Source organism: Pleurodeles waltl, chromosome 7, assembly GCF_031143425.1.
Source record: "Pleurodeles waltl isolate 20211129_DDA chromosome 7, aPleWal1.hap1.20221129, whole genome shotgun sequence".
NCBI lineage: Eukaryota > Metazoa > Chordata > Amphibia > Caudata > Salamandridae > Pleurodeles > Pleurodeles waltl.
Window position 1 is genome coordinate 1,438,284,523 of NC_090446.1, and position 26,349 is coordinate 1,438,310,871.

A 26,349-nucleotide genomic window follows, 5' to 3' on the forward strand; every position below is an offset into this window, starting at 1 on the left:
ACACACTACTCGTATGTATGTTGTTGTTGTTAGCTTTATTTTGGTAAAAACAAATACCATAAAAGCACACCACAAGTTCACGATTTTACAAAAAACAGGCTATGTATAAAAGTCCTCAAATATAAAACATTAGACTGTGTGTAAATATCCTCGAATATAAAACATTCTCCCTATAAAAATTCGTACCATATTATAAAATCATGCAAGAATGCAAAGTTTTTCGTAATAAATATCATAAATCAAGTATATACCTAACTAAAAACAATGAATAAGACAAAAGTAGAAAACGTTCCCATTTAAAACATATAAGAATATAAAAACATGGAAAATTCATTAGACGGTAGAGAGTTGGTGTATGCATACATTATAATTCACAAGTAAGTTCATCGATGACCACTCCCATCATCTGTTGTTGGATTTTTTCCTGTTTTTTTAACATATTCAGTCTGCAATCCCAAATAGATTCTAAAACTTTTGCCAAACAGCAAGCCACTAAAACAGATGGATCAGACTTAAAAACTCACAGAGCCGATAGGCAATTCCTAAAACACATTTTTTTACATAATGGAATAATCCAAGACGCCCTCTGTTTGTGGTATGCAAAACATTGGAAGAGGAAATGGGTTATGGATTCTTCCCTGGCGCAACCCATCAGGCACATCTTAGAGCTACAGCTTGTATTGGACCATTTGTAAATTAGAGTGCGCAAAGGAAGAGAGCCTATCCTAAATCTGATATACAATGCACGTGCATGTGGGGAAAGTAATGTGTCCATGTATCGCTCAGGTTCATAATGGCATTTGATTTGTAGAAAACTGCCAGTCATGGATGATAATGAGACTGCAGTCAATTGTGAGAATTGAGCATTAAGCCAGAATGCATCCTTTAGAATCTGAGTGGCATTTTTTGGAATAGATAACGGATCCTTCCAGTATGTCCCCAAGCCAAGTGATACAAAGGTCCGTTCCACATAAACACACCACTTAATGTTTGAGCTGATGTTGGTATCCATCAGGTTAATTAGCCCGCATCTATAGGGAATAAGAGAATCTAGTGACCACAGGCGAATCCAGAACAACAGAGGCCTAAGGGCGGAAATCTGGTTAATTGGAGGCAAATTTAGATCCATTCGAATAGGAAGTGTTGGGGTACTGGAGGGAACTCTTAGCAGCATCTTTAGGAAAGAGTTTTCCGCCCTTGTCAAATCATCTAAATTGCAGTGACCCCACAATTCAGCTCCATATAGAACCCCCCCCCCTTGCTTGCGATTTATATATTTCTATAGCTGGCGTCATGGCAAAACTGGGGGATCTAGCTGCAAATCTTACAATGCCACACGCCCGTTGTTTCAAGCGCAGGGTTGCTTTCTGGAGATGGGAGTGCCATTTATGTGTGTCTTCTAATTTCAGACCTAAATAGTCGAAATCACCGACTCTTTCCAGTGTGGCACCCTCTAATTAGATGGGTCTCCTCATCCTGCCTTTTTTGTCCCCAAACACCATGCATTTAGTTTTTAATCGGTTGATTTCCAGGCCATGGTCATTACAAAAGTCCATAAACCTCGAGAGCAGGGTTGAAAGGCCTGTGGCTGTTTGGGATATCAACAAAGTGTCATCAGCAAATAGGAGGCAAGGAATCTTCTGCCCTCCTATTTTAGGGGCATCATTGGAACACTCCATGAGATGGGGGATACATGCATTTATGAATAGGAGGAATAATTTGGGGGCGAATACACAACCTTGTCTCACGCCGCGGGCAGTGGGAAACTCTTCAGTTAGTTCACCTCGCGGACTCCATCTAATTCTGGCATAATTGCCAGTATAAAGGTCTCTGATAATATTTAGGATAGAACAAGGAACTCCCAGTTTGTTCAAGATCTCCCACAATTTGTAGCGGGTACTAAATCAAAAGCTGATTTTAAATCGACAAATGCCACAAATAGGTGGCCTAGATCCGCATCAACAATTTTCCATTTGATGGAAATAAAACGGAAAATCTGATCTATTGTGCTGACTTTTTCTCTAAAACCCGCTTGGAGGTGGCTTAAGATTTGATTTTCCACTATCCATTTCCTCAACCTGCTCAATAGTTGGTGGCAAAATATTTTTTGAAGATTATCAAGGAGACTGATAGGTCTGTAATTTCCCGGGGAATTTCTCTCTCCTTTCTTGTATATGGGCACGATAATTGCCTCTTTCCATGAGTCGGGATAGGATCTAGTGGTCAGAATAGCATTGGAGAGCCTATTAATGTACGGACTCCAGTTGTTCTGATCCGCTTTAAACATGTCTGAGGGGATCCCATCCGACCCTGGGGCCTTCCCTGCTTTTTGGGCAGTGATGGCCAACACAGTTTCTTTTAGTGTGAAAGGAGGCAGGGGAGTCACAGGCGAGTGAGATGCTGTCATCTCTCCAGGACTTGGTGCATCGCAATCCAGTGAGGAGCCATACAGTTCCTTGAAATGGGTGAGCCAGACATCGGGGGTAATATGAGACTCTGCGTTGGATGCTCGATTCTGGTCACTACGAGAAACTAAAAGCCAGAATCGTTTAGAGTCGTGGACCTTAGCTGCCTCAGCTATTTCGCTCCAGAGCCCCTCTTCATACTCAAGTTTGCTCGTTTTACATGTTAGTACGTAATGGCACCTAGCGTTGGTAATTCCTAATCTATCCTTTGTCCTTAGCACCTTTATCAGGATGTTTTTAGCCTCTCTACACCTCTTGTTAAACCATTTGCTGCTGGGTTGGACACAAGAGTTCGTCGGTGGCCTGACACATTTGGAAAACAATTCTTTCAAGATTGCGAAGAGGTCCAAATGGAGAGACGTGAGGGCAAATGTAAAGTGGTCATCGAATAACTGGTGGGTAGAAGTTAATGCACACAGTTTATCTCGAAGCTTATTAGATCTCTGGAAGGAGTCTCCTCTTACCGTACGCCTATTACTAGACAACTTCATGCCACCAGAAGGAGCGGAAGAGAATGCAGCTCCTGCTAAAAGAGTTCTCTTGTACGTGATCTGAAGAGGGGCATGATCACTGGTAAATGGATTACCCACTTCCATGTCTATTATGTGATGCCAAACTCTTAAGTCAAGGAAAATATAGCCCAGTGTGCTACTGTATGAGCCCCTAAAAAAAGTTGGTCTGGCGGGGGTGTCGGCTGGAAAGCGACCGTTGCCAAGACGAAGACCATGGAGTATCATGAAATCTATTATCTGCGTGGCCCTAATGCAAGCTTTATATAAAGTTTGCTGTATGGGATAAGAGGGGATATTCCATATGTTGTCTTCAAGCTGCATAACCTCTATGAGGTCTACGTTGAGTTCAAGTTGGGCATTAAAATCCCCCGCTGTTATGATGTTATATTTCAAATGGAGGTCCGGGATTAAGGTATGCAAAAGCTCGATAGTAGCTGAACGATGGTTGGAAGGACCCGGCCTACTATAGATATTTATACATAGGACAGGGGAGCCTGAGTTTGGTTGAATGGCAATGGCCAAGATGTCGGGAGAATCTACATATATCTCCTTGATTCCTCCCACCTCTGTCGATTTTACCCAAGTACATAAGCCCGCTGCTGCCCTACCTGCTAAAGATGGCTTAGCTGGTTTAAAGAAGGAGCAAAACCCCTGTCTATACGTACAATGTGTCGCCCAGGTTTCCTGGAACATACAGATATTGAAATTCTCAACATATGCCCCCCATTCAGTGTCAGCAAGTTTACTATTGATACCAGCCACGTTCCAGGACAGGAATTTTGCTATCGCTTGGGCAGTGAAGCAGTTTGGATTGCGAAGAGTATCATCTAAGGCATGGCTATTAATTTGCTCCACAGAAGGTAAATTTATAGGATTATTAGTAGTAACAGATTGTAATTTCCGTGGTGATACAACACCTGGACTAGATGGATTAGGTGAAAAACCTATAGCCAGTAGATCACGGCTAGTGTTGGAAGTGCAGGAGTTGAAAAGACATAGTCAGTCAATGTCTGAAATGGCCCCCTGGGATTCAAATTCACATGCCGTTTGGCCACTGGAAGCAGGACCAGTGCTAATCATGAAGACTGGATCAGATGGTGTACCTTTAAAAACCTGGTGGCTTGATGGCCTAATATCATGATAGCCTGCAGTACTACTCAAAGCCAAATTGTCTGTTCTCGATGAAGGATTCAGCCGCGTGTTACCAGCAAAAGGGCAGCTATCGCTGAGAAAAATGGCAGAATCTTCCTCTTTTTTGTTGCGTGCTTCCATATCTAAAAGTCCTGTTACCAAGTGGGCGTTTTTAAGATTGAGTTTTATGAAATCCCGGCTTCCAGGTGGGTCATTTGCTCGTTCAGCCGATAGGATGTCATCGTGGATAACTGAGCCACAGCCTCTGACATATCTCAGCCAGTGCGAGGCCTTTTTGACAAGTGAGGCTTTATCTTCCCGTACGTTTGGAGACAAGGATGGAACGTTGCACATATATATATAGTTGTTATTAGTCGGATGTAGATTCCGACAAGGTGCTTTTGTAGTGTCCCATTTAAAATAAACATTGGAGAAAAGAGAAGTATTGCTTTCAGGAGGGAACACATGCGGGCTACGGAGACAATGCCTTTGCGTAGGGCCTGCTGCACTTGCTGGCGTTGGCAGGGGCCCAGTTGCCAAAACGCCTTTTGCAAGAGGATATTTGGTTGGCACAGAAATTGAATTTTAAGAAGAGTAGTGATTTCAAGCAGAAAGGATTTCAGCTTGCCTACTTCGCTAAACACCAATGTAAGCAAGTCATCTTGCGGGGGGCACTCTCCGTGTACAGCAAGGTCTGGGGGGTTAGTTGGGGATTTTCCGGATCTTGAGACTCCAAAGGGGAGAAACAGTTAGAACAGGGAATTGTAACATTCGTTAAGTTGGTTTTAGATACTTCAGATTCGGAGTGGGATACAAGGGGGCTAGGAGAACTGGCGGTTTTGGAAGAGCCTTGAGAGGCTGATACCTGGTAGGGAGAAGTAGTAACTTGTGGGTTGTGAACAGTATGAGGTCCTAAAGTTAAAAATGGAATGAGAGTGCCGGATTTAAGCCCCTTTCGTGGGGCTCTCTCCTTTTTATTCAAAATCTGTTCCACCTCTTCAATCAGGTTATCAATTTCCTTGGTGACACAATTGGTGTGGGATTGCATGGTAATGTTAATTTTAGGTATTTTGGGTTTAACAGAGCCCAATACTGGGCTACCCTTCGCCTTGCGCTTCCCATTAAGAAGTAGATACTTCAGTGCAATGCAAAGAGTACTTGAAATCATTTCAGGCACTGAATAACCTGGCTCCGTACCTTAGGGCCCAGAGGGGGGGACCAGCTCAGTCTCCTTCGGTCTCTGACGGTCTCTGACGGGCGCGGCCCGCGCGCGTCCCGCACAGCGATGGTGCGCGGTGCACTTAATAGCGCCCGCGATTCCTTCTCGATAGCCCCCAGGTGAGAGGCAGCGGCAAGGGAGCCTGGGACTTGTTGTCCCACCAGGCTAGTGACCAGGAGCAGGAGCGATGGTGCGCGGTACGCTTAATAGCGCCCGCGTTTCCTTCTCGATAGCCCCCAGGTGAGGGGCAGCGGCAAGGGAGCCTGGTACTTGTTGTCCTACCAGGCTAGTGACCAGGAGCAGGAGCGATGGTGCGCGGTGCGCTTAATAGTGCCCGCGTTTCCTTCTCGATAGCCCCCAGGTGAGGGGCAGAGGCAAGGGAGCCTGGGACTTGTTGTCCCACCAGGCTAGTGACCAGGAGCAGGAGCGATGGTGCGCGGTGCGCTTAATAGCGCCCACGTTTCCTTCTCGATAGCCCCCAGGTGAGGGGCAGTGGCAAGGGAGCCTGGGACTTGTTGTCCCACCAGGCTAGTGACCAGGAGCAGGAGCGATGGTGCGCGGTGCGCTTAATAGCGCCCCCGTTTCCTTCTCGATAGCCCCCAGGTGAGGGGCAGCGGCAAGGGAGCCTGGGACTTGTCTCACCAGGCTAGTGACCACACACTACTCATACTATGCAACAATTTTTAATTATACACAACTGATGTAAATACCTCTGTATGGCATCAAATAATCATTCTTGTCTCTCCCAAAGTTAGCTTTAAACCAACAATCATATGTCAAAACATTCACTTGGATCCCAATGCAATATCTGAATATACTTTGGGTAAGAGCAAAGGATACTGGTAGTACAGCATACATTCTTTGATCACAAGTGGCTGCCACAAGGATTCATAAATAAACTAAAGTGTAAAGCTATTAAGTGTCCAAATTTCTACTAGACACAAACGTTGCTCTCTAAAGAGCGATTTTTCATAAAGTGGTCACCAAGGCATGATACTGGCCCTGGAATACACCTGGTTGTAATCCTTGTGGCCTCATTTATGAGGCCCTAGTGGCACACTGTGCCACCGAAGTGTAATTTTTTTCAAAGCTCCGGTGGCGCAGTGTCCTAGTCCATATTTACAAGGCCATGCAAAGCCACCTTGCATGGCTTTTCATAGCCTTGTAAAAATGTACCCCTTTCACATATAACACTGCATGAAATGGGCGTTCCATGGGTGTTGCTGAGGGTGCTCACACGCAACACCCATGGAACCTGAAGGAATCTGTTGCATTCCCAGATTTACAAGTCTGGGAATGAGTCTGATTCCTACTCCACCACAGGGGTGGCATAAGAATGACACAATGGGAAGAAATATCTTTATTTTTCCCTGTTTTTCCTCTTTCTATGTGTGCTGCAGACTGCATAATATAGATGTCCAGGGATTTGTGGAAATCACCAACACAATTAGTCATTCATGACACTGTGCCGCAATGTTGGCCATCCATGGCATGAAGCTGAGAACCCCTGACATAAGATGGTCTACCCGGTCATTTGATGGTTTCTAATTTTGGTTTCAGATTTTTCTCATTTTGTAGGAAAATATATTCTGTTGAACTGTACAAATTAATTTATAATCTATGCATAAAGGCATTGAATCTAAATCAACAAAGTAGCAATGTCATTTTGCCAGCTATAAAATTAATTTTTCGAGTACCATACTGTCCACACATGCATGTGTGGGTTTAATGTTTGCATTTCAGGTGTTCAGCCTCTGAGTTTGAACAGGATGCAGCACAGATGAAAAGATATGCTTCACATAGAACAAACTGTTAACGTTTTTGCTAACTTACAGGTAGGATACATTGGGCGACGAGCCAACACGCTTGGCCTCTTGTATCTGAGCTTCGCTGATATCAATTCCAACCACCTTCTGGAAATTATCAGCCAAGAATGGAGTGCTCTGTCCACTGCCACATCCGACATCCACTGCCAGCTCAAAGGGACTTCCCTTCTGGAAAAGGTAGAGCCGGGCTGAGGTATCACAGGCAAAATATTTTCATGCACAGTATTCATATTATTGTGTCATAGCGTCTCAGCTTTCGGGGAGTCATTGCAAGCAAATGTTCTGTCCCAATCCCCCTATATAACCTCTAACGTCTTAACATTTATAGTAAGTTCTACGGTGCGTAAAACTGTCAAGCTCTATTATCAAATCCATTATTTGTTCTAATAATGCGTAAAACATGATTGATCACCACTCAATTTAGTTAATCCCAAAACAATTTCTTTAATTAAAGGTTTACTATTTTCGTTGTTTTTGAACAAACCATAAGTGCAGTTATATTCCGCCTTTAAAATTCTAAAAAACAATACACTCATCTCTAGTCTTCATCATCTGTTCTGCGCGTCCTCTTACCTTCTCCTCCAGGTAGGACAGGATCACGTCATTCACCTCCTTAGGCGTAGGGATCATGTATTTCCGGTAGATCGATACACGTTCCTTTGTTTCAAAGAATGGGAACGCCATCTGCAGAATCAATTAATAAACACTAGAATATAAGAATCAACCATGGGGCTGGAAAGGTAATTGAGAAAATGACGAAGAAAAACATGTTACCATGAGGATAATGATAGTGTGCCAAGAGGTACATCACGTGCTCTCTTTTTTTTAGCATGTGGATGCCCAACAAACTCCACATACCCTACTCCTACATACCTACTTTGACTTGTTTATGTGAACATAATAGTCGCTAAAAAAACTTCACGTAAAATACTGATTGTGATGATTCATCATTCTACTTCAATGAATGCAAATAGTTTTTTTTAATAGAAATAGTATCACTTTATTATATGACCGAAAGTTTAAATAGTCAAATTGTTTCAAATATAAAGTTTGTTAATAAGAATTAATGTATTTAACAGACAATAGTGATCTTTGCATCAGTGTCACAGGCAGGTTTTTTGTTGGGTGGGCAAAATTCTGCTCAAGCGCAGCCATGGTCAGGGCTGCTAAACTTTAAACATGAAGGATGACATAAAAGGAAGCTGTAATCACTGGTGGCTGGTGTAGTCTGTTAGCCACATTTTATAAAGAGTTGTACCTAAATTGGAGAAAATCCACAGGAACAATAAATAGTCCTATACTTTCATAGTGAGTCAGGCAGACCTGATCTTCACCTGGGCACAGGGGATTCTTCAGGGTTCACTCTCCACTAAAACAGTATGGGCCAGAATGAAGAGCCCCTAGCACCACCTTAGCACTGCCATAACGTCATTTTTTTTTTAAGCTACGGCAGTGCAAAAATTTCCCCGCGCCATATTTACAAAGTGGCTCAATGCAATGCACCACTTTGCAAACACTTGCGCCACATTATGCCTGCACTAGGCATAATGTATGCAAAGGGGCTGTTAGGGGGGACCAAAAAATGACGCAAGGGAATCTAAGTGCTCAGAGCAGGCGTTAAAAGGGGGCTTCCATTATATATAATGGGCCCGTATGTACTATGCAGGAGTAGTGCCAAAATGTTTGCGCTACTCCTGCAGAGTACAGCAATCGCATCAAATAAATGACGCTGTTGCCCCCTAGCCTGCACCATGGTGCATTGTATTTTAAATACGGTACACAGTGGCGGTAGGGTCACAAAGGGGCACAAAGAAATCTGCCTCTATATTTGCCTGCACAATTCCACTAAGAATTGGCTAAAAACGCATGAATGTCAGACATAGTGCAAAAAGCCTGGTTTGGGATTATGCAGAGTGTGAGAAATTGGGATATTATTTAAGGGGAGTCATCCCTTGACCCCAGGCTTCTGGTTTGATTTTCCAGAATTGATTGCCAGCTGCTATTCATCATCACAGCACCTGCATATCAAATTTCCTGCCTGCAGTTATGAAACAAAGGCAAACTTATAACAGTACTACCAGGAACAAGATGTTTTCCCAATGGGCTGGTAAGGGCCACTTTCATTGATTCTGGGGCCAGTTTGTTGCTGGAGATGGATCAGCTGTGTTCCTTGCCTGTTGTGCTTCAGGCTCTTCAAAAATGAACAATGCAAATCAAATGGTTTGAACACCTGCTTCAAAACCATGTATTTTTGCCTTTGGGTGGGTATTTTCTCCTTCAGGGTCACCACCAGCAGCCGTGACATTCAGGGATTCGGTGGCGGGCGCAACAGAGTGAGGGTCCAGCTGTTGATTAGCTCAGAGAATCCAGTATGTATATTTGAGAAGTGGGGCTGTTGGTTGACTGCAGTGTGAGCCTTGGTCAAGCAACAGCCACAATCCCATGCAGGGTGGACCACAAAAAGTCACTAAATTAACCTGTGCTTAACCCTGGGTAGCTTGTCACAAAAACTGGTTCAGCACCTCCCATTTGTAGAGAGGTACCTCATATTTGTTGAGTTGTTGACATTTTCTTCTAAGGTGAGGTGTACTTTGAGGCACTATTGGTCATATCTGGATAGGGTTGTAACATTTTCATTGTGAGAATATACCAAACCACATGCAGAAAGAGAGAGCAATTAGTGCTTGTCATCTGTTGAAGGCAGTGAATGTCATTAAATGGGAGTGTTCAGCTGGTAAGCAAGATTTAACTCGTGCTGCCATAGTGAAGGTGCAGGCACATGCATATTAACTCTGTCCTTCTGTCATCTGTGGAATTCCAAGTGCAAGCTCCTAGGAGCAAGGGAAGAAAATCCCAAGTGTGCTCACATTGTGATAAGTGTTACACTTTAGAGCAATGCGCAACGTAGCAGTTAAAGACTAGAACACTTTTCAACTGCAAGTCAACGCGATACAGGGATCATTGGTATCAGTATCTTAAGAGCTCATTTGCAAGCGCCACCGGAGCATCACTTTCAGCGATGCTCTGGTGGTGCTGTGGTCATTGCCATATTTACAAGGTGCACTTTTTGTGACTTAACACCGACTTGTCAATATGGGCCCTCTCAATGCAGTTTTCTTGGTGTTGCTGTGCGCATTCCACCACAATACCCATTTTTAGATGCTGCCTCAAAATTACCAGAAATCGTAAGCTTGAGGCAGCGCAAAAAACTAACGCCACCCCAGAGGTTGCATTAGCATGGCCAAATGAGGATAAATACTTTTATTTCTCCTTTTTTTGTGCTTTTTCTATGTCTGCTGCATTCTGCAGCTCACGTAGAAAGAGCAAAACACCATCAATGATTGTTTATGTGCATCCCTTCCTGCACATAAACAATCATACAATATTGGCGATCTGCTACTTTTATGTGTGCTGTAGAATGCAGCACATATAGAAGTGCCAAATCACCATTATTGATTGTTTATGTGCAGGAAGGGATGCCTTCCTACACAAAAACAATAATTCCATGCAATGCAGGCACCCTTACACTACGGTACAAGGGTGCCTGCGTTGACACTAGGAAGCTAAAATTTAGCGCCAGCACTAGGGAAAACACAGGGGTGCTCTGTATTGTCTTACATACGGTGCATACCAGCGTTTTGGGAATGTCTGAGCATGGTGTTGCCAAATTTGGTGCAGTGCTGCGCTCCAACATTTCCCCGTATATGAGGACCTTAGTTGTTAGAAACATGTCAAAGCAGCATGCAGCATCATTATTTGAAGCCAGACCACCCTGCAGGATCAATATAAGAGGCATGCAGTTTTGCTGATCCTCGCTTGTTATGCAGGAATAGGTGATGTGTACATTTATGTTATTCACTTGAGCACCTGTGGAACAGTAATGTGTCTGTAAGTACTGTAATGTGTGTTTAAGTACTGGATCTTTGCCCTGGGTATTGTGTGTAGTTCGGGTGAGGTGTCACTCACCGAAGTGGAGAACTTTGCATTAACTGCCTTGGTTATTTTTTTATGTAATGCTGATTTTGCTGCCACATATACTGTCATGGGTTCTGTGTGGCATATTCGGGGGATCTATCGCTCACCATTGAGGAGGACTTTGGGTTCGCCATTTGTTTCCTAAAACAAATGTCATGCTGATTTTGCTGCCATAGTATATGTTTTCATTTGTGCTACTTTGAATGAAGTTGCCATGCAATGTAATGCCGAATGGTTCCGTATTTTGTCTAGTCACATTGTGACCATTTTGTGCAGTGATATGCTGAAGTTTTACTGATAATGTCAGTTGCCAAAACTACTTTTTAGTTTTGTGTTAGTGTTCCTGTAGCAGTGTGCAGCGGTTTTGGTGAATGGAAGTGGCTATGGTTGAGTCTGTGTTTTGTGTCCCTGGTTCTGTAAATGGTTACGCAGTAGAGGGAGAGTGTATGAAATGTGACCTTGGTCCTGTGAGAGTGCGCAGTACAAGATGTCCTGTTGTTTTGGGATGAGTGTGGGTTGAAAGAGACCCATTGATAAATTCACAAGATGTGGTTTGAAAGACACCTGTTGCTAAGTTTACAAGACAACCACTGTTCTGAGTTGAGCCTGGGTTGAAAGAGATCCATTTCTAAATTCACAAAAAGCCCTGTCATTTGGTATGAGTGTGGGTTGAAAGACAATTGCTACATTCACAAGATGCCCTGTTGTTATAGGATGAGTGTGGGTTGAAAGAGACTCGTTTGGTAAATTCATGAGGTTCTCTGCTGCCACAGATTGGATGCACGTTTAAATATACCCATTGCAAATTTCTAGAACGAGGGTTGAAAGACAACTTTGCCTGCTGCTACGATGAGGGTTGAAAGACACCCATTGTGTTATGCATAATTTGTCTTGTTCTTGGTTGAGTAAGGGTTCAAAGATACTTGTTATGTGGTTTTGTGATTCATTTGATTGTGTCTGCCTGGTTGAGTAATAGGTGGATGATATGGGTCCAGTGGGACCTCTATATGGATGTGTTTTTCGTTTTTGTGTGGATGGGGTAGGGTGTTACCACTGTGTGTTGTACGTTTTCTGCTTGTATTTTATTATTTTCTATCTTATGTTTCCTCTTCGCATTTTATTATTTTCTAGAGAAAGGATATGTTAATATCTGCTATGCTTGTAATGTATTCTGTGCACACCTCCATTGTTCTCTACTCTGGTCAGCCAGTGTGTAATGTCATGGAACGTTGGTGAGTGACTGGAGGAGTGACAGTAAGAGAAAGTGGGCTGAGCAGTGAGGATGAGATGCTGCTCCTTGTGGGGTCTCCTCATTAAATAACTTGTAACTTATCCTGCAAACTTTTAAATAAACCTACAACCTCTATCCTATGTGAGCTGGCTACTTGACTCCTACTTACCAAGCAAGGATTTTTTATTACAAAACTGTGGTTGTTCATTCTTCAGTAAACAGGAGTGAGCGCACTGGGTACTGTGGACTCCCACATATCGGGGGTTTACTACTGTGTGAAAGTGTGTAGTATCTTATGTATCATAGAGATTTATGTGTTTTATGTTTAGGAGCAGCAAACAAATGCTAACAGAAAGAAAAGTAAGAAAAGTAGAAAGATGGTAGTGTACAGGTACTTTTGTTGTTAGGTGCTGCACGGGGATTGGCTGACAAATGTTAGGAAATCCATTTTCAAAAAAGAGAAAGATGGAAATAGGGAAGAGAATGGGCATAATATTTACCCCAAAAATTTGCAGTATTAGCAAATGGAAGTTAAGTATGTGACACATCAAACTGAGAAAGAAGTCAAAGGAGTGTCTCATGAGTACATTGAGACTGTTCTTGAAATGAAAGTTATGACCGTATGGAAAGAAGTACGAATATTCTTGAGCATGGTTGGCTATATCCAGCAACCAGTCTCAAATTTTCAATTGTGACAAACCCTTTCCTGAGCCTGATGCACACTGATGTCATTGACCTGGTCCCAAGGGATAAAGAGAACATGGAAACTGTCCAGGAGCTTAAAAAGTAAGGGTGCATATTTAAGAGCTCTTTGCGGCTCCTTTGCACCATTTTTTTGATGCTAAGGTGGCCTTTTTCCTGCATCATATTTACAAAGTGTCTCTATGCATGCATTGCACCACTTTGTAACTCCATTCACCACATTAGGCCTGCACCAGGCATAATATATGCAAGGCGGCATTCTCGCACTAGGCACAGTGAGATTTAACAGATTTCACTGTGCCAAAATTGCCATCATTTTTAATGTCTGCTCAGAGAAGCCCTTAAAATGACACACCCATAAAAAACTATGGGCCTCCTTGCACTTTGATACACTAGTGTGAACATTTTTGACGCCAGTGCATCAAAGCATCACAATAGAATCAAAAATGTTGGTGCTATTGTGATAACGGCCTTCATGGTGTGCCGTATTATAAATATGGCAATCTGTGGTGTCTTAAGGTGCAAGTAGGGGGGGGCACAGAAAAATGTGGCGCATCAGCTGTGATGTGCCAGTTTTTCATAAATATGGGACAAATTTTGCAGTGCACTCCCTGTTGGAATGTACGACTATATCTGAGAGAATTTTCTGGGCTGCAGACAATGTTTCTTTAAGGTGGTATAACATACTAAATTCATATTCTTTACTGCCCACTCCAAACAAAAGTGAGGAAAGCAAATTCTATCATGTAAGTGTCAATGAGTTGCACACAAAGCTGAGACCAGATATAGTGGATGTCCCCCTTCTTGAGTCTGACCACACAATGTTTGTTGATGGTTCCTGTTTGTACCCTGGGTGGAGTTGTGGAAGAATCCTACATGTGCCATGTAGCCTCTGCACAAGTAGAAGAACAGATTGCCCTTTCAGAACCTGTTGCAGTTAATAAGGCTCACAAGTCACAATTTACACTGATAGATAGTATAGATTCCATATTGTGCACAACTTTGGTCAACTGTGGCCTCAGAGAGGATTTATGAGCTCTGCTGGGTCTCCCATCAAGAATGGGTTGCATGTCTCAAAGGTATTGGAAGCCATCAAGTTATTGAAAGGAATTGATGTGTTAAAGTGTTCTGCAACTGCTTTGTGGATAAGAATGCTTAATACTGAGCGTTTGAGTCCAGTACCTTCCACATGGGTGAGCCGTGCTGAGGGAGGACTAGTTTCAAACATGCTGGTAAACACTGTGCAAACCTTCAATGAGCTGACGGTATTGCAGTATATAGCTCCAGAGAGCAAGATACTAAAGAATGGAATGTGTGATGGGTGCTTGTAACATCTTAGTATCAATTGATAGAAAGCCTGTACTTCCAAATTCAATGTTACCAGCTAAAGTGAGACACATGCATGGGCCAACAATGTGGGTTGTAATGGGATGGTGATGACATTTAAGCAGTACCGACATAATCCACATTTTCCTGCGATGGCAGAAAACCTGTGGCAACATTGTGCCATTTGCCAGAAGCCTGATGGTGCCTTCTACTGCCTCCAGATTGACTTCATGGAGATGCCCAATGTAATGTGTTGAGGTATATCTTGGTCATTGTATGTCTGTTCTCTCATTGGGTGGAGTCATGTCCCAACAGGAGATGCGACAAGCTGACAGTTGCCAAACTACTACTATGAGAGTTGAACCCGCATTTTGGGATGCCCAGCTTATCTTGAATCAGCTCAAGGAAACCACTTCTTGAACAAGGTGATGTAGTTGCTGTATACAACAGTAAGGTTAGGCCAAAGAATCCATTGTATCTATGTGCCAAAAGCATCTGCGCCAGCAGCTGTGCGAGAAACTCCATGTCATGACCTGAGGCCTGATTATTGGCTTTCTTGTGAAAAAACACGTTTACAAGTAATGCATGTAGGAACGTTAGAAAGACACATGCCAAGTGTTCTTGGTTACCAACACTGCTGTGAAGTACGTCGGACTACTGAACTGAATACATGCCTCCCATACCAAGAGAGTGAGATGAGGAGAAGAAGAAGCAGAGCAAACATCCACTAATTCCTCTAGTCCACCTAGGCTTGAGGTTTCCAAAGTATCTGAAGAGGAAGAGGAAGGCCTGTCTGGAACTTCTCAGCCTTCTGGAGAAAGACATCAATAGTAGCAAAGACAGGATGACAGTACCTCACTTCCATCCATGACCAACACTGCAGACTTTAGATTGAAAGTACATGCTCACAGAGACAGGGAAAGTTCATGGAGAACAGAATCAAATTTGTCTAAAGCAAGTGCACCAGAATCAGAGAGTGTGGTGATAGAGAAAGTTTTGCCTCTGAAGTCATTTTTACTAGTTAGAATGTCTATTTTCAAATGTTAGCCAAATTTGTTAGAAACATAAAAATTGAGTATTGCTCCTATCTTACAGCCTCTGCAGCCGAAGGATCTCCATACTTTCATTTGCCCTTATCCTACCCTTTTTCCTGCAGTGTCTTTCCATTGGTGAAGAGGTCCAATATGCATTTGGGGTCTACTGAGCATGCTTACTGTTTTTCTAAAGCTTTTAACCAAAGAGATCAGCATGAGCGCCTAGTTAGGGTGCATGTCTTTACGAAGTACATGTTGCTGCTATTTAACCACTGTACATCACCATATTGCATTGAGCCACTCTGCTATTTTTAGACAGTTTATATTGTTTTGGTCACTTTTGCTATTTTCACTTGGGGGGGGACTGGTGCCTTTTTAAATTTTGGAAGATTGTTTTGGGACTTTTATTTGGGGAGAACTGGGGTTTGTTAACTCTTTTGTTCTTATTTGAGGATCAGCATGTATTCAGTTTGCTGCTCCATTTAGCAGAGGCCATCTTTGGTGAAGCTGGCAGTTGGCGCTCTAGCTCCCGAATACACAGCCTTATTTAAGATGGCTGGGGAGTGGACCCGCAGCTGCATGCCCAAGGTGCACCAATGACAAGCCCGTCTGTGCCAGTCCACATCCGACCAGAGCCAGGGGCCAGTAATACTGGTCTATTGCAGTGAGAGGTAGGATCATATATGGAAGACTTTTTGAAACACTGCGACCAGCCCATAATCCCTGGGTGTATTCCTTGACCTGCAGCTACTGCAATTTTGCTTGCACTGTTTCTAGCAATTGTGGTACCGATCCTACTTCTCCAGACTTGTTGGCCAACCATCTTTTAAGTAAAGAAAACATTGGCATGCACAGCCTTCAGCCCTTAGCCGTGCACCACCTCACTAAGATATTTCACTTTTTTAGTGTTAATTGTGGCTCACTTCCTAAACACCAACAACACTCATTGAGGGGAATATTTATGGAAAAGTGGGGCATCATTCATGACACACCACTTTTCTAGCTCCCCATTGGGTCCCCGTAATAACACCATGTGTGTGCCGTATTTACAATATGGCGCACCATGGCGGTCGTGTCCACATTAGCGTCACTATTTAAGGTGCTAATCTGGCGCTCTGCTGGACTAGCGCCATAAATAATGGAGCTAATGCAGCAAAGCACAGGAAGGCCCATTGTTTTCGATAAGAGTGCCATCTTAACACCTGCTTTAGGCAGGCGTTTATCAGGGCGCTAAAAATGACACTGTGAAATCTTGAATAAATGAACTGCACCATTTTTCTGGGCCTCTCTACGTGGGAATGCCCCCTTGAATACATTATGCCTGGCACAGACATAATGTGGCACAAGGCTTTACAGAGTGGCGCAATGCTTGCATTGCACCACATTGTAAATATGGCACATGGGAATTGCCACCTTAATGCATATTTGCATTAAAAAAAATGACACAAATGTGGCAGGAGGTGGCGCTAAGGGTATCATAAATATACCCCTTTACTTTTTATGTGACTAAAACTCAGACGCAGTATTCCTCACCGAGACATAGACAAATGCAGGCTCCTTACATGATATCATCACAACACTTCCTACTAGTTTTTGTCTTGTTAGGATAGACAGGCAAAACAGGCTAGGAGGAGGTATTGCTATTATTTTTAAAAAAAGGTTATTAGAGTAAAATTGAAGATTTTCTGGTCCCATATTGTGAAGCGCTGACATTTACACTCTTCCTCACTAAAAATTTTAGCTCTCTGGAGCCTTGAACTATCATCCCCTGGGATATGCTGAAAAGTGGTGTACCTCCTTTCCCAATTTATTGGCTCCTCACATTTTGAGAACAACTAAATTAATTTTACTTGGGAATATCAATCTGCACCTTGATGATGCAAAAAATAATTTGAATACATCTTCTATTGCGGATTTGAGTGTACTAAATCTGGCACTCCTTAACTCTGCACCCACTCATGTGGTGGGACATCTCTTGAACCACATTTTCTCTAACATCATGAATATGATAATAGATCCTCCTCTCCCACTTTGCTGATCTGGTCTCCTTGCTGTGCCGTTCAAGCTGAAGGTCTACTCTCATCATCCTACAACATGGTTGAAATCCAAAATGAATTTTAGGAATTGGTTCAAATTTAACATCTTGGCACTTAGGGGCAGATTGAAAAGCCTCTTGCACCACAGTAGCATAATTTCATTTACGCTAATGTGGCCCAACAAGGCCACAATCACTGCACCAAATTTATAAAGTGGCACAATGCATACATTGTGCCTCTTTATAACCCTTTGCGCTACATTATGCCTCTGACACTTTTAGCTCCTGCTCAGAGCAGGTGTTGAAAGGAGGCACACCATTGTTTAGAATGGGCCTCAATGGGCTTTGCAAGATTAGCGTCAAAAAATGTTACGCTAATCCTGCAAAGCTCCGAACTAGCGTCAAAAAAGTTTGACTCTAGTTCCCCTAACTACCGCCATGGTGCACCATATCTTAGATATAGCGCACACATGTTGGCGTTAGGGGGGAGCTAAGGGGCACAAGAAAAGTTGAGCTGCACTGGGTGCAGCACCGCTTTTCTTAAATCAGGCCCTTAATGAGCTTTTTCTTAGTACTCAGCCTGCTCTAAACATCAGGTTGATCTAGGCCAGGCTATGATCCATCAGTGGCTCACTAAGGCCATTGATGTCACTTTGCCAATTACTGCTAAACATGCTGGCAGAATTTATCCTCCTGCTCCCTGGCTCACTGATGTACTTAAATTAGAAAACAAATGCTGCAAAGCATTAAAAAGACTCTGGAGGAAGTCATATATCGATGTGGCCAAGATTAAATAAAAGTATTTCACACCCTCTGTAAATCTGCTTGTATTACTTTTTACACAGATAAAATTACTAATGCCCAGAATTGCCTGCAGACACTTTTTAAGGTGGTGATAGAACTGGTAGATGCTGATAATGTTTCCCCTGCTTCTCATCTCTCTCAGAGCCAGTGTGATGAGCTTCCTTCTTCACTCAAAAAGTGGAGAAAATTCAATCACAGTTGGCTAGAGGCTCTTTGAAAGTAGGTTTCATCCCAGTTATGAAATGTTGAATCTGCCTGCCGAGGGGAGTAATGACCTGTCACCTCAGACAAGATGCCGCACTAAAGTAAGTTAATGGCCTCTTCTCCATTACACATTTTTCCTAACTGTCCTGCAATCCATCAAATTAGGATCCCTCCTGGATCCTTTACCCTCCCATTAGGATCAAGTTACTGGACACAACTTGATTTACTATGTTACTGCATCATCTTAATTCTTTCTTGAGGGACGGATTTGTACCTTTGAGGTGGTAACATGCTATGTTCCTTGCTTTATTAAAAAAACCTAATCTGCATACCTCCAACCTGTCGAATTTCGGGCCCTTTTCCTTGTTACCCATCTTCTCCAAATTGTTGGAAAAGCATGTTAAATGATACCTTACTAACATTGTTTAGGACCGTTTAAGTGCTGGACACAGTACAGAGTCTGCCTTATTGAACGTTACTGAACATCTAAGACACCACCTGGATTATTGACGCAGTGCTCCACTCATCCTGTCGGTTTTGAGTGCAGCCTTTGACACCCACTTAATCCTGGTGGAAAGGTTGGAGGCTCTAGGCCTGGAAGGTCCAGCTCTGAGATGGTTGGTCTCCTTCCTATGAGACCATTTATTTAAGGTCTTTTTGGCTGATGCGAAATCTAAGCAACAATCCCTGAATCCAGGAGCTCCTCAAGGCTCCGTCCTGAGCAGTTTGCTACTCAATATCCACCCTTTGGCAGATTAAAGAGAGGTGTGAGCATACCCTTTTCTCATACACCAATGACACACAGATCATCTTTTCTCTGTCATCAGCTCAGAATCAGGACCCTTTGACCTTGAACCTGAGCTTGAGTAGACTCTATAGATGGATGAATAAAATCTATCTGAATCTCAATGGTGATAAAACAGAGGCCATGATTCTGGGCAAGAGCACCTCTCTCTGGGGCCCTAGACTTTGCTGGATTTCCTCGGGACCCTCTCGTCCACTCCATCCCTGAAGGTGAAAAACCTGGGATTTCTGATTGACGATAAACATTCTAGGAAACCGCAAGTGACTAAAGTACCTGCTGCTTATTTTCAGTTTTTAGAAGGCTAAAAAAAGATCATCTGGCTAAGTCCTCCAGCACCCCAGAGAACCGTTATTCAAGCTTTGATTAAATTTAGACTGGATTACGGAAATGCGCTCTATTTTGGTGCCGATTAAACAATGATTCACCATTTATAGATAGTGCAAAATGCTGCTGCAAGGATATTCATTTGTTTGCCCAAATCGGCCTCAGTCTCTCATCTGTTACAGCAATTACATTGGTTTAGGATCACTAAACGCAGTGAGTTTAAGGCACTTTGCATCATGTTCAAGGTGAAACAGGGCATAAAACACGTTACATTCAGAGATTAGTGAGACCCTATCAGCCCATATTCTCTTTAATCCTCATATCAAGCCTTCTTTACAGGATCGAGATTTTGTCTCACTCGTATGAAAGGAAGTTCTTTTTGTACTTAGGCCCCAAACTTTGCAATTCTCGCCAGGAAACTAAGGAACTTTAATTCACTACTGACCTTTTGTAAAAAGACTGTTGACCTGGTTATTTTACAATAATTGACCTATTCACCTTACCTGCACCCACCCTGCACCGGGAAACCCCTTCAGGTAGCTGCGCAAACTTAAATAATAATATTAATGATGAAGTTCTTTATCCCTATTACTAACACAAATGCTGCTAACGAAGGCTTACACAACTTAATTTGTAAAATATCCAGGATGAAAGAATTTTCATAGATTAATTTAATTAAAGAATATGATTAAGGAAGAGGGGAGCAAGATACTCAACCTAGAACACATTATTGGAAATAGGAAAATGAATCTGGAGGGTCTTTCCCAAGGTTGAGCGTTGCTGTGGCCAAGAAAGGACCTCTGTGTATGATAAGAAGACAAGAAGGGAATGAGAACTTTGAGGGTGTCATTTGGAACGGATATGAGCATAGCCATTTAGTTAGTGGAAGTGTTTTTGCTGAATTAGAGGTAAGTATTAAAGGTATATTATTATGTGTTTGGTAAGTCAGCTTTCAATTGAGTAGGTAGCTGGTTTTCAGCTGTACTCTTTCCAAGGATTTATCACACTAATGATATAGATCTGCAACTCAATCGCTATGTGAAATAAAGCAGGGACAGCTTTAAGCAGATACTCAATTATATTTTTTGAGCATTAATACCCTCAGTGGGAGTAGCATTAGAAAATTGTCAACCTTAATGGATAGGCTTGGTACGAATACAGCAAGTGCCCTAACAGTCATTGATAAAGAATTTATTGCTCTGCGATCTGTGATAATACAAAACCTGCTTCTTTAGACATGCTTCTCAATAAGTAACACCGAGGCTGCAAAGCAATTTATGGGAGAGGATATTGAGCTTACATTCCTAAAAAAATCAACTTTATACTTATGTTGTCAATATTACTAATATTTCAAATGCACTAACTAAATGCAAAGAAACAGGTGCCTTGGAGCCCATAGAAATAGGTTCTATATTTGGGTCTATCGGAAAGTGATTTGCCAAGATATGCGATGGTTAGGAAGTGCTGGTGGAGGAAAACCATAATTGATTTTTCCTCCTCTTTTGGTAATGTTAATTTGCATTCAATGTGTGCTTTTTTCCTAAAACTTTGTAGAGGAATGGCATCAAATGGTGGGCTAAAATGTGGGATAGAAAAGCTGTCAGCAACGAGTTGAAGAAAAGAATCAATGTAGGAGTTGAAGGGATGCAGAGTGAACTTTATGATACCATTTGGAATCTTTAAGGATTCAAGCGAAAAAATCATAGAACAATGACAACTGTGTTTTAATAAATATATGAATGCTAGGATTCAGAAATCATCTGGTGAAATTTGTTTTTTAATTGTAGTGTTTAATGCATGAGAAATCAAATTCACACTAATATAAGTCAATTTTGTTATTTCTTCCATTTTGGATGTGACATTGTATCACATGATCACTGTGGCTGTTGTCTATTGCTGTAATAGTGAATTGTTGGCTTTGCACTGTAATGTCACATTGAACGTGATGTACCTAATTATGGATAACTTAACTGTCTCATACCACATACCATGCTATTTGACAAGTCATGTCACCTGAATAGACTGAATCTAACGTAGTAAAATTGTGAAAGAATCTTCAAATGTATTCTACAGCAAAATGTTTCTTCATGCTTGTTTCCCATTGGTGCAAACCCTGAAAACCATATATGTGTGCAGTGAATGTAAGAAATTATTTGGCTTTCTACTGAACTTTAGTTAGTTCTTCTTGTACTCCTTGATTATATGCTAGCATTTTTAAATTGACTGTTGACCCAGCTGATATATTCTGTACTTATATTTGTTAGTACACTTTTAAACTTTATTCCTTGTCTGTCATTCTTACTGCAAACAGTTACAGCTTCATCCTAAAACTAGAAAGGGATCCACTAGGGAGCACCAAAGTCTGAATAGGGTCAATACGGCTCCTGGTCCAAGCAGTTGGCACAAATTGAGCAAGTAAAGGAGACACAGGTTTGCGCACCAACACAGGTGTGTTTCAAATAGTAAAAGAAAGAGAAGTGCAGCAAGAGAGTGAAGATGGATTGGGTAAGAGGCAAGTACTTTTTAGGTCAGTTATACCAGACATACAAGATGTCTGGATGCAAAAGAACTTACAGGGGCCTTTATGCCCTACTGTTAATTACCACTTATTGCCAAAGAACTTACAGGGTGGTACAGCTTGACTGTTAATTACCACTTGTTGCCTTTATTGTCACTCTCATATGTTTGCTTCTTTCTCAATGGCTTTTCTTGTCCCACCGTGTCCATCATTGTTTTGTCCATCCCCTGGAGCTTTCCCTCTTTAGCATCTCTCTAATTTGCTTTTTTCTATCTTTCCACTGCTCAATTGCAGAGAGCTCTTTTTGCTTAAGCACTCCATGAGAGTGCATATATCTTGCAAGTTGCTACTGTGAGCCTCCCTGCCAAATACCTACAACAATGCCCTGTATTCCCATGTCTTTTGGGTTGCAAGCTATTTCTCATGTGCTTCACCCCTTCCAAAGTCCTTCCCTCCCACATGTTTCATGCTGCTTCATCGCTCATGTGCTTCTCCCCCCTTCCCTTGGTTTTGCTCTCCTTGTGTGCGTATTTCCTGCATTTCTGTTGTATCTTTTATAATTATTTTGACTTAGCTCTCTTCTTTTTTCTTTTCATTTGCCAATCCATCTCAGATTGAAATTAAAAACACGTATTTGGAATGTAATAGGTTTCACATTTACGACAGAGTTATTGGCATTGTAAATGCCTTATTGGACTTTTCTTGCCACATAAATTGGTCAATCATTTCTCATAGTTGTTGGTCCTTTCCTGCCACATCATTCCAGTGGCTTTGCATATAACTAAAACACTTCAATTTTCCTTCTTCCTTCTTCTATCTGCAGCAAAAAATGAAAATGTTGCCATTTAGCATCATAATTTAACCGGGCACCAAAATAAAAGTGCTTTCCATTAACGAATCAGATGGTGAAAAAATGTCCCACAGCTGGAAATGTAGAGAAGAGTTTATCATATTTTTTAATCCAGTGGTATCCTGAGTCTGTTATAATCTGCCCATAGTGACTAAAAACGCATTATTTTCAATTATTCATTTTCTACTACTTTAACATTACGGAGGTGAGATGTGCACATTATATTGTAAGCCACTTCCTGACTACCTTTTTTGAAGTGCCCTTTTAAGTCCTAGAGCAACACACCGATCTCCAGATTGCAATAAAGGTTGCCCATACTAGCACACTAATTTGTTGCTTTAATAACTGCTTGATTCACCAGTCATTTCTAAATTGATAAAGGACTATTCTACGGACTAATGACCAAGCTTTTCCAAACGTCTTGCATATGTTTCCGGTGTTCATGATTCACCAATTTTTAGTGATTTAAGCATGGTGTCTACAGTCAGAGTCTTGAAATAAAAAAAATGTGTAGAAACAGTAAATATTTAATCTGGTCATATTTCTACTTAATTTACAAATCACAGAGCCTCAGAAAATTGAGCAACACAGCGTGACAAATAATAAAATACAAAAGAACACTATCTGGTTGATTAAATATAATTAATATTTTTACAGAATTAAACTGTCACCTCCTTCTGAAATCAAAAACTAATGCTGAACAGGTCCATAATGAAAATACAGTGCTTGTCTGAACTTCAGAGAAAATAAAGTGAGTCACTTTATAAACATGTGAAGACAACTCCTAATAGCGTTAATGCAAAAATCCAACTAAGTCTGCGCGTGGAACACTAAGGGAGAGAGTGAACATAAATAGGCCCTTGGCACCCAAGTTGGCCTTTTCATGGGCACGGTCGCTAAAGAACTAACTCAGACTAGAGGCTGAGCACTAAAAGAAAACGAAGCAAGCTATATGAAAACCAGCCCTGAGGTGGGATGAAGTTATGGAAATCCAACTTTACACTTATGTGAAAGTTAAAAAATTCAAACTATCTGACTGGAAATGCCTGGCTAAATAGTTCTACAGTTTTAAATTGAATACCCCTTTTAGCGTAATTTTTAAATCTCTAAATCAGTCCTACCACAATTTCTGCTTTTCCATGCTGGATGCTTTTTAAATGTGTCAATGTGGCATTGTTCAAACACATTTTATCCATTAACTTGTGCAACGAGGCAAACTATTTTTTTTCAAAACCAGCCAATTTATTGGTACAACGTTTACTTTACTTTTTTACCTCTGTGTTTGCCCACAAAATGTTATTTCAATTTAGTTGTTATTTTATTAATTGCACCATGCATATAATCAGCTACTGGCGCTAAAGCAAATCTTGCTAAATGCAAATTACCATCTAGGTGCTTGCTTCAAGCTTGAGTGCTAAGTCGCTGCGTGCACCCCTTATAGTAGTTATGTTAACACTGCCTTTTTGCGTTGCGGATACAATTTAATGGTCAAGCACTTTATATGAACTATTGCTGTTATCCCTTTTATGGCACATCACACTTTTACCAAGGGTTTTTCTCTTCCTGATTAAACGTGGTTCAAGCTCCAGATTTGGGTGCGAATATTAGGTGGACCTCTGAGCAGCTTTCGTGTATGAAAACTTGCTGCCATTTTTTGATATAGCATTTTGCATTATGTCTGAATTAGCCAGCCTTTTGAATTTGTTATTGTAGGAGGCTGGACTGGCTTGTAGTGAGTACCAAGGGGTACTTGCACCTTGCACAAGGCCCAGTTATCCCTTATTAGTGTATAGGGTGTCTAGCAGCTTAGGCTGATAGATAATGGTAGCTTAGCAGAGCAGCTCAGGCTGAACTAGGAGACGTGTGAAGCTACTACAGTACCACTTAGTGTCATATGCACAATATCATAAGAAAACACAATACACAGTTATACTAAAAATAAAGGTACTTTATTTTTATGACAATATGCCAAAGTATCTTAGAGTGTACCCTCAGTGAGAGGATAGGAAATATACACAAGATATATATACACAATAGCAAAAATATGCCGTATAGTCTTAGAAAACAGTGCAAACAATGTATAGTTACAATAGGATGCAATGGGGAAACATAGGGATAGGGGCAACACAAACCATATACTCCAAAAGTGGAATGCGAACCACGAATGGACCCCAAACCTATGTGACCTTGTAGAGGGTCGCTGGGACTATTAGACAATAGTGAGAGTTAGAAAAATAACCCTCCCCAAGACCCTGAAAAGTGAGTGCAAAGTGCACTAAAGTTCCCCTAAGGACAAAATAGTCGTGTTAGAGGAATAATGCAGGAAAGACACAAACCAGCAATGCAACAACTGTGGATTTCCAATCTAGGGTACCTGTGGAACAAGGGGACCAAGTCCAAAAGTCACAAGCAAGTCGGAGATGGGCAGATGCCCAGGAAATGCCAGCTGCGGGTGCAAAGAAGCTTCGACTGGACAGAAGAAGCTGAGGTTTCTGCAGGAACGAAAAGGGCTAGAGACTTCCCCTTTGGTGGACAGATCCCTCTCGCCTTGGAGAGTCGTGCAGAAGTGTTTTCCCGCCGGAAGGACGCCAACAAGCCTTGCTACACGCAAATCGTGCGTTTGGTGTTTTTGGACGCTGCTGGAGCCCAGGAGGGACCAGGAGGTCGCAAATTGGACCTGAAGAGAGAAGGGACGTCGCGCAAGACAAAGAGCCCTCACTGAAGCAGGTAGCACCCGGAGAAGTGCCAGAAACAGGCACTACGAGGATGCGTGAAACGGTGCTCGCCCGAGTTGCACAAAGGAGTCCCACATCGCCGGAGACCAACTTAGAAAGTCGTGCAATGCAGGTTAGAGTGCCGTGGACCAAGGCTTGGCTGTGCATGAAGGATTTCCGCCGGAAGTGCACAGGGGCCGGAGTAGCTGCAAAGTCGCGGTTCCCAGCAATGCAGCCCAGCGAGGTGAGGCAAGGACTTACCTCCACCAAACTTGGGCTGAAGAGTCACTGGACTGTGGGGGTCACTTGGACAGTGTCGCTGGATTCGAGGGACCTCGCTCGTCGTGCTGAGAGGAAACCCAAGGGACCGGTGATGCAGCTTTTTGGTGCCTGCGGTTGCAGGGGGAAGATTCCGTCGACCCACGGGAGATTTCTTCGGAGCTTCTGGTGCAGAGAGGAGGCAGACTACCCCCACAGCATGCACAAGCAGGAAAACAGTCGAGAAGGCGGCAGGATCAGCGTTACAGAGTTGCAGTAGTCGTCTTTGCTACTATGTTGCAGGTTTGCAGGCTTCCAGCGCGGTCAGCGGTCGATTCCTTATCAAAAGGTGAAGAGAGAGATGCAGAGGAACTCGGCTGAGCTCATGCATTCGTTATCTAAAGTTTCCCCAGAGA

The 26,349-nt window shown here is 42.3% G+C and overlaps 1 protein-coding gene across 2 annotated transcripts in view; it reads right to left on the reverse strand.

Annotated features, from left to right (window-relative positions):
• The window catches only part of LOC138246454 (putative methyltransferase DDB_G0268948), a 398,361-nt gene that overhangs the window by 259,517 nt on the left and 112,495 nt on the right, over positions 1-26,349 (reverse strand). For both annotated transcript variants that reach the window (XM_069201073.1, XM_069201071.1), the window contains 2 exons: positions 7,727-7,837; positions 7,161-7,321 (listed from right to left, as the gene is read on the reverse strand). In XM_069201073.1, coding sequence (XP_069057174.1) covers positions 7,161-7,321; positions 7,727-7,837 — 272 coding nt within the window. The remainder of the gene's footprint in view (positions 1-7,160; positions 7,322-7,726; positions 7,838-26,349) is intronic.